Here is a 9886-nt window from a genome sequence, read left to right as displayed (position 1 = left end):
CCACAAAAGAGTTCTTCTGTTGCGAGACATGTTTGTTTTTATTTTGCCCATCTTCCAATTGCTGTTGCTAAAACTGTCAGAGACATAGATCTTATCCTCCCCCCCGAGAATTTATGTAAGCTTTAGTAGTGGTATAATCTGTCTGTTTCAGGTTAGATGTTTCTTTGAGCAGGTGCTGGAATTCTATATGTGCGAGATGGGCGATCTTCAGTCCCTGCAGTTGGAAGATTTCTTCTTCTGCCACTAGAACCACTGCCCCTGGGCAGAATGAGTCTCCAAGGTTATACTCCTCCCACTCTCCTGGCACAATTGAATCAGGAGCATGATACAGGAGCGGTACTTTCTATATTAAAGCGAATTTTCCACCAAATCAATTCCTCAGGGATATTGACAGCCTTCTAGGTACATCCTTCTAAGTTATTTATATGCCTAGAACTATAGTATGTTCATGTGTCTGACGAGCCACACAAGGTTGAGTGATGCCCAAGAACGTGAATTGCTGCCACCATGCACCCATTAACCTGCAACTATCATTTTGCCAGGGCTTCAGTCGAGCTTTGAGGAGTTCTGTTTGCTCTCCCAACTCCACACCCCATTTCTCCAAGAACAATACCAAAATCTTACTTCAATATTGTGCAAAAGCTTTTTGAGGGCAGACGGATGAAACTTGCTCCAGTTCAAAAGTACCATGTTCCTGCTAAATCATGTACACTCTCACTTTGTCTCTGGCATTCTTGCCTTTGGATGGGGAGTCGACCAGCCAATTATCCGGGCATTTTTATACCATGCTACCTTGCATGAAATTTGCTCATCAGTTGAACTAGCACTTTGATGAAGATTCTCATAGAGGACTTGAACCCAAAAGAGGCACTATAATCTAGCAATGTTTTTCTAAAACCAAAACCCAGGGATACTCCCTCTTGTCAACAAAAGTGCTCATGCGCATGTTTTCTGAAAGAGACAGGGAATCTTTTTTGGAGTGTTTCCATGTTGTAAAAGACTGTAAGGATGAAAAGTTTTCTGGAACCAGAATCATCCTGAAATCACTAGAGGAATTTCTGCTAGCACATTTGAAATGACCACCTGCAAAGCCCTTCTGGAGAGACCAATGTCACTGTTGTCTTACTTAGCAGAGGCTTCCCTCATTGCATTCTGCTTCTGCAGACCTCTAGGAGGAAATTTCATTGGCATGAACACTATCTGCTAGGCCCATTCCATGACCGCTGGAATCCAGTGCTCTAAAATGGGCTTCTGGTAGACAGGGAATGCTAAATTCAGTTCCTCCACTGGAGGTCCACCCGCAACCTCTCACTTTGCATATGAATAAATGATTTTGCAGTGAGAGGAGGTAAATCATTCTGTGTTGGACCCTTTTCTTTTCTGAAATTTGTTTTAAACACAACCCTTGTCAGACGATTGGGAATAAGACTGTCTTCCAAGTTTGCATAAAGCGTGAAACATTTTCGGGCCCTATCGAGATATCATTTTGAAAGGGAAAGCCCACTTTTGTCATTAAATCCTTTGTCATGACCTCCTCCAACAAGACATTAAGATCCACTGATCAAGGATGGAATTTTAAGGGCAGACTTTTTTGGATGCCTTCCAATCCTCAACTAAATATGCCTCCTTGCTTCAAAACGGACATCTGACGTCAAAGCAGTAGCTCTGAGGTGATCAAACGATACATCATATTGGACCTTTTTCTTGCATACTCATTCTAGTCTATAGACTTGCATAGTTCCTTCTGCCGGCCACTTTCCCGCCAAAAGCCCAAAGACAGCCTCTTGAAATCTTTCTCCAAGGACTGAGTGGAATAGGTTGCAAACGTTTCAGCTCCCGTGGCTAATTAACCCAATTTCGAAGGAAAGCTTCACCTTGAAATCATATGATTTGAAGTGGAAACATCCTCTTCTGTGGTATATGTCTTACTAGTTTCTCCACCTCTCAAGAGATACGGACACTGCATAAAACACGGTATAGCCATTCTACCTTGGTCTTTTCATTACCTTACCTCTGAATCAGGTCCTTGATAGATTAGTTAATGGGGAGCCTAGGATTTCAATCCTGGTGAAACTGATCTGCACACATCCCCCCACCTCCAACTAGTGCTGGGTGCAAAGTCTTCCTCATATATCCCAGACACCTATTCTTTGATTGTTGCTTGGCCTACCTAAACCTATGAGAGAGACATCACCGTGTGAGCAATGACTTGTCCCCTTGTGGCAACTGTTGCCTTCTTTGGCATTTCTTCAAGGACGCCTCGGCCCACAGTTCCTTCAGTGCTCCTTTCTTTAAATCCTTTTACTCGTTCTTATAAAGAACACCTGTTCCTTCCACCTCAGACCTTGATCTCCAGCAAGTATTATCACCTCCTGGAGCTTTCCCACCATTGTTGAAAGATCGCTCTGCACCTGAGGAATCCTCATGCTGAAACGCCTGCACCATTTCTCAGCTGCTTTGCTCGTTGTCACCCAGGGCCAGGCTTAGCGCTGGCGGCGCCCGGTGCATCAATCTTTTTTGGCACTCGCCAGTATGACCTCCTCCTCGGATTCCGTCATAACCAGCCAGCAAAAGTGCCCCTCATCTCTCCATAGCCCCTCTCTCAAATGCATTTCATTTGTTTAAAAGTGCTGGCAAATGTTGGCTTTACTGAACCACTCAGCTGTTCATTTATAATACAGATCTGTTCTTTGCAGCAGGCATATTAATCCTGTGCATTACTTTATGGCGAGTCAAAACTGCCTCTAGACAAAACTCCAATCGCTCTTTCTAGAAGGAACGTTAATCACAAGAGTTATCATGACATTTTTATTGCTGCTTGAAAGCTGGAGGCACAAGGAACTCTGCGGCAGGTGCTTTCAAATCATATGATATTGCTACACTCTACGCCCCCCCTGAGGTCAGTGGCACCACTCTAGGTCAGCGCCCAGTGCGGCCGCACCAGTCGCATCCCCCTAGAGCTGGCCCCGTTGTCACTATTCTCGTGAATGACCCCTCAAAGCACAGCCCCTTAAAGAAGACCCAGCCACTGCTGCTGCAAATTATCTTGAAGTCACAAAAAGGAGTAGGAGTGTGCGACATCTGGTATACAAAACCCATACAGCCACCAAAGTTGACTTAAGACCAGCTACCATTGCGCTACTCCTAGGGGCTTAGTCTACAGCCTGCTACGTGACACTGCCTGATTGCTCGTGACATGTTCCACCACTCAGGCACTCATGTCCGAGAACTTTCAGACAGGGCCGGACTGGGAACACAAACCAGCCCTGGCAATTCAGGGAGGCAGGGGCAAGGGGTGCTAGTGAGAAGCACTACTGCTGCTTTTGTTACAGGGGGCCGATATTGCATCACTGCTACAAAACCGGCGACGGAAACAAAAACCGGCCCACGGGTAAAACGCCCGATGCCTTCTATGGCCAGTCCGGACCTGCTTTCAGAGGAATATAATCCACGATGCTGCAAGATGCAGCTACTGATGAAAAATTCAGAGAATGGCTCATATGTATTTCTTTCAAACTTTCCCCTGCGTGACTTTGGTACTCCAATCCACTCACTAATTCTGTCTCACAGCCTTGAAGTAAACAAGAAGTTGCCTTTCTGGTGGTCTACCTTGCACCTTGGAGCTCTTCTGTCACGAGGAGGGGCCGCCTAAGGTTCTCTCCCTGCACAAAAATCACCCACAAAAATAATAATAACATCCTAATACTTCTCTGTCAATCATGCCAGGATTATAGGGCTTCTGTGTCCTACAGAGTCAGGTGAGAAGAGGAGGTGTGTTATGTGGATAGAACTTGTTTAACCGAGCAAAAATTGGAGGAGGGAGGTCCGATGATTTTGTTTTACATTTTAAGGTAGCATGATGCTGGATGCCAGAGGTCACCTCCTAAGCTCATTTCATAAACAAGCAGTGGGACATAAAATGGTTATAGAAGGCTCTCTGTACCACAATGCAGATTATGACGGTGAAAGTGGGTTTACGGGTGATAGAGAGCGTTTATCATTCTGATACCAAAATAAGCATGTGGTGGAGCGCCTTCAGAATTCGGTGGTTATTTGTACACCACCAAGGTGGCAACATCTTGAAAAATGAAGGAGAACTCATTAACTAAAATGGCAGTGGTTATTTGCCTTCCCGGTGTGCCAACATTGTAATAGCCTAAATAATGGAGAGAGGGACCACTTTTTGGAACTTAATAAAATTATAAAATATAAAGCAGGTGCAGGGCTGGTATACTGTACATTGCTTGAGCGTGCCAGGCTGCTGGTGCTGATACTGATACTGTGGTAGTATGATAAAGCATTGACACATTCTAGGAGTGGTATAGGGTCTGTACCTTACTCAGATAGGTAACTAATTTGTTCAGAAATGCTCGTTGTACAATAACAGAGAAGCATATGCAGGTAGTCAAACTAGTCACGTTTTCAGCTCAGAAGTCTTTGAATTTGTATCATGTGCACCCATCTCAATGATCTGGCCATGCTTAAGTTTTGACCGTAGTGGCAGCCGCTGCCCGTGCACGTAAGAGCGGAGGGGCCAGGAGGGGGGGGGGGGGGGGGTTTCAAAAGATGACCACGAGGGAAAATTAAATAAATAATTAATTTTCCCTTGTGGTTGTATGTCGAAATCCCCCCCACCCCACCCCACTCGGCCCCACCGCTCTAACCTTTACGGGCTGCGGTTGAGTGGTGGGAAGGGCATCCCCTTGACCGCAGTGAACGATGATATCACTAAAAATGCATATTTAAGCCTCAGAAATATGACGGGTCAGAATGCGCACACAAAGACATAATTCCAGGCCCTCCCCCCGGCATTGCACAAAAATGGGTAGGTATCCCCTCAGCCATAGTTTTAAAAAAAACATGTGTGGTCATCCACATTAATATACACAGTCTTTTAAATCATAACATTTGCAGAATGAGCAAGCAAAAAGATCTCTTCTGGTCTCATTCTTTGTCACTTCTGTACAGTGTCTGTGCATTTTGGGTGTGTGTTTATGATCTTTCCATACAAAGGTTAGCGTTAAGAGCTTTGCTCAGCGAGCACAGTCAATTGAAGTATAATGTCTTCTGATATAGTGCAATAGCGCTAGAGGTTGCTTGGTAATGCTGGAAGCCCAGCCGTATCATTCTGGAACTGCAGGCGAGAGCGCGTTCTGCACTAAAGTTCAACGGCATGGTCCATAGTCGATAGTTCCAGTGCCTATCCATTGGTGGATCCTTGTGCTCACGAGTGTGCTTAGAGTCGTATTCCGTCAGTTGCTGGGTCACACTCAGAACTGCTATTTCAGGCAAGACACTGGAGTAAGAGTGTCGACGGACTGACGAGCAAACTCAAGTTCCCACCTTGGCAGTTCCCATAAACGGGACTCCTTCCTTGGGTGATGCATTCTCATGGTAACCGTCGCTGCAAATTTCTGGTCATTTGGACTATGAAACTCACAGTTAACCGCGACAGACTGCAGAATTGCAAATTAAGTGAGTTCACAATGCATAGGATATCGGTGACCCTTCAGCAGGGCTTAAGTTGATGGCAAGCTTTTGCAAGATTTTTCACTCATAACAGAATGACTGACATAGGCTTGGATACATCATTGATGAATATGGCAATTTCATAGGCTGGCACTTCAAGACAAACACCAGTTTCAAGAGGCAGACGGCACATACCTTAGAGGGCACTGTGCTATCGCCCAACTGGCTACATGGTTAACAATGAAATACCTTATCCCTAGAGGTCTTTGAAAAATGTTTACAAACATGAAGTGTACAACACTTGAACAATTGTCTTCAATTATTCTTTCTAGTATGAAACATGTTGGAAAAAGTGCAAATATTAACTATTGGGAATAAAATAAATTAAAAATTCCTCTTGAAGTAAACACATCTCCCAAACATGAAATCTCTTCATGCACATTCTTTCGGACTGTGAAATGATCTGCCATTTTTACTTCACTGGTCAATATTAAGGTCACATGACTGCTTTTTCGAATATCATGCAAAAATCAAGAAAGATCACAGCATATCACTTTTTGAGGCGCTGTCCTCCATTTTGTTGCCTAACAATCCCAGCGACAAATTTGACCGTGAATGCTGTACAATGGGTAAGAAATGTCTCGGCTATTCCCACGCAATGGAGTGAAACAATGACAAGTGTTAGCTTCATGGAAAGTGGTTGTCATTAGACACATCGCTCCCTCCAGTATGATATGCACCTAGGCAATGTAGTCATCAGCATTTTACTGTAAAACAAAATATATCATTTTTTACATTTCAGCTCAAGATAGGCGTGCTTTTAACAACTGTATTCTAAAAATGATACTGTATAACAGTATTAGGTGTCTGCATATTTGACTGCCAATAAATTTAAATTTTCCTGGAAATCATACCGACCCTGCTTCAATTAAAAGTTTGTTCATGACAAAAACACTGTTAAACCAAAAAACACAAGGGAGTGCATTGAAGAACCCAACGCGCAAAAGACAGAAACAGTCAACTCTGGCACTGCCAGCTATGGCGGCGACTGGTGAAATGTGGAGCATCGAGGTCAGAGTGAAGCTTTCACCCACAGTCCGCGCGGTGCAAGTTAGAAACAAACGACGCACCGCGGTGTTAAGTTGTAAAAGAAGTCACAGTGAGCAGGAGGAAGAGGAGGAGGAGGTAAAAGGAGGGTTGGAAGGCGCCGCTTGCTCCAGGGACACCTTGTCCAGCTTTCTTCGCCACCGTGCGGGTGTCTGACTGCTTCTTAACCGTGCTCTTCTCGAGTTTTCTGCCGCACATGTCGTCGAGGCAGCCGCCGCCGCTTCCGGAGCCGCTGAAGTCATCACCTGTGCAAAACAAGAGGGTACATAGTGTGAACTTTGTGTTTAGAGATGCTCTCTTGTAAGTTACTGTATGACTATAAAAACACCCCAAGCATTTAGGTATAACAACAGCAACAATGAACAAAATAAAAACATTGCAATTGAGACCCTCCTGAACAATCACCAGCTCCCTGTCATTTTGGGCTCTCAACCAGGGCACAAGTCGAGGGTACAAATGGTTGGACGGCGTCTTTTCACAGGGTAGACGCTGTCTCCCCTGCCAAGATGTTGGGCCACACAGAAATATGCTGAACTTGAGCAGCAAGGTGCAGGTGACAAAGGGGCTTCGTTATTTTAATTTCCAGCCAGGGCCAAAATAAAGGCTTAAGATATGGGGAAATCAGGCCTCCTTTTCTTGATAATCAAGTTTATTGAATTTAAGACAAACCACAAATTTACCTTGGCAGCGAAATCAAGCACAATATCTGGATAATATAGAGCCGTACGATAGATGACAGACACTTGTAAATCATTCTTCAGTGTTGAATCTTACATGAGGTTATCATAAATCATAAAAACACACACCCACCTTAGGATATTAGGTTGAACCATTTACCCCAAATCTTTTCAAAAAGTTTGGGGCAGCCCCGGGCTTCAAAGAGGGATTCTTCTTGAGTTCCACACCAATCAGGCCTCCTTTTATTAGAGTATCCTGGCTGGCAGCTATCTGGAACCTCACACCTAGCTGCAAATGCAATGGAGGGGTAACAAGGGCTCCCATCTTGCTATTAATTTACAGGCACTCAAAAGAGGCATGCTTTTGACTTTGTTCAGTCTCTGTATACTAGACATATGTACGCACTGTAAAATGTCAGATGTGTTAGTCTGTCCCAGTATTTACACAAATAACAATTCAAATACACTATTTCATTTTTTTATAGTACTACTCATCACAATCCAAGGTGTTGTAGCGTTTACATCACACATACACATTGACATCATGTGTGTAAATCATTATATAGGATGTGTTACACAAGACTGTGAGGGTTACAAATTGTAGGAGTCACACGCCCTTCATAACTCACTGTGCTATATTGGAATAAATACAATTTATGAACTGCAAGTAGCAAAAAGATCTCTTTGTTAAAAGCAGTAACCCACTAACCCATCTACATAAAATAAAAATCTATCATCTTTGTGTCATATGATGTGCTTTGCAGAAGACATATTAACGCTCTCTGCTACTCTGGTTCAAAACTGGGACTAAACAAAAACATCTCTCCAGCAAGTGTATTAACTTCCATAGTCATCTTACCATTATTATTATTCCCAGAGATTTACTAGGCACACAAAGATCTATTCAGGAAGTGCTTTAACCCCATATGCTATTTCAAAATGTAGACTTTGCAACCAATTAAGCAGAACAGATTTACTGCCATGTTTCTTCTCCTTGCCAATTTCTTAGCGGCAGGGTTAAAAAAAATGTACATACTTGCCAACTCACACGGTGTCACAGTGTGACATCCAATATCGGCTCCCATTACACGGTCACCTGGTGAAGAGCCAATATCACAGTGTGGCAGGGAAAACAAGCAGAAAACCACTGTAAACAGTGGTTTTCCAGCTCATTTTCATGAGGGTTTTAACTGCCGACATCCATTAACTGATGTGAAAACACTCCAGGACATCAGCACCAGCCCCAGCAAGCTTTTTTATTTGGGGAGGAGGTGATTTGGGGCGGGGCAGGGTTCAAAAGTGCCTCGTAGGTACTTCTTGGCATGAGGCCCCACCCCTTCAAGGCCCAACCTCCCCCTCACACTGTGAGATTGTTCTTCAAGTTAGCAGGTATGAATGTATACGTTGAGGCCTGGATTTTGTGTCGGGATGGTGTCACTTTTTTGGCACGACTCCGACGTAAAATCTAATTTGTTAAATATTGTAATGTGCTCATGCTTGACCTGCAAAACATATGTGTGAGGTCTTAAGATCTGATGTCAGTTCTTGTGATGTAATTTCCTGTGAGATCGTGGGTTGTGATGCCACTTCCTGTGATCCCACGTGCAATGTCACACCAGGAGATGTCAAGTGCTGTGATGTCACACGCCATGATGTGACTTGAACACTGCCTAATTTATTTAGTCCCTCCACTTCTTTTTTAGGACTTGTGTCGAACTCTCAACCAATAGGTTTGGGATTTGCTAAGTTCTATATTTTCTCTTTGGTGTAGCGACTACTTCTGTGTCTTGTGACCTGTAGAAGAAAGGTCTGCTGTGGCTGGCGTTTGGATGTACCCTCATCTACCTACATCGAGGTAAAATGAAGCCTACAGCTTTATCTCACCAGGGAAGGAATCCCTAACTGAAATAATGAGTCAGAGATTTCTTTTATGCAGATGCATGCAATGGCGTGGAGAAATAGGATGCAGTGAACCCCCGGAGGTTTGCACCCTTTATCCTTGGTCTGATAGATACTTCATTTATATTTAATTTCTTTTCTTATGATTAGTCATAGATGATTACATCAATCTAGATGACCTAAATATGGCAACATTCTTCTATACCATCCATCATGCAGATGGTTAATAACATTACACCACCATATCCTAGGTGTTGATTCCACATTCTAGGGGAGTAATACATGAAACACTCATACCAAGGGACATGCAATTAAAATAATAACTGAATAATAACATCATGGCCATATGCAAACTAACCAAACTATAATAAAATGCTTAACACCTATCATTGTGGTCACTATGTGAGCAGAGCATAGGATATTTGCTACAATCTGAACTGCTCAAGCGAACATATCAGGAGACCATATATTATCTCTTTGTTTCCAAATCTCACATTCAAATCCATGCTGGTTTGTGCAGGGCTGTAGTGGGGGGAAGGGCATGTGCAGATGTGACATGATCATACTCAGACTGTCTGCGCACAATCAATAGTGGTCAATCCCACATTAACCGCGTTGCTTTTTACTAACTGTTCAATACGGTGTCCGAGAAAAAAAATGATTATGTTCCGAGGGATATAAATGATAAGAAGTAAAACAGAATGCTTTCTAGGCATTTTATAAGAGATCAGAAA

The 9886-nt window shown here is 43.4% G+C and overlaps 1 protein-coding gene across 1 annotated transcript in view; it reads right to left on the bottom strand.

Annotated features, from left to right (window-relative positions):
* Window positions 1-6466: 6466 nt before the first annotated feature.
* Window positions 6467-9886, bottom strand: part of GPC1 (glypican 1) — a 418979-nt gene continuing 415559 nt past the window's right edge. Inside the window, exon 9 of the mRNA XM_078666069.1 lies at window positions 6467-6821. Within this exon, the coding sequence (XP_078522195.1) occupies window positions 6607-6821 (215 nt within the window). The 3' untranslated portion in view covers window positions 6467-6606. The remainder of the gene's footprint in view (window positions 6822-9886) is intronic.

The sequence above is a fragment of the Lissotriton helveticus genome, chromosome 11 (assembly GCF_964261635.1).
Source record: "Lissotriton helveticus chromosome 11, aLisHel1.1, whole genome shotgun sequence".
NCBI lineage: Eukaryota > Metazoa > Chordata > Amphibia > Caudata > Salamandridae > Lissotriton > Lissotriton helveticus.
Note: the sequence above shows the minus strand (reverse complement) of the source record. Positions and strands in the feature narration are given on the sequence as shown.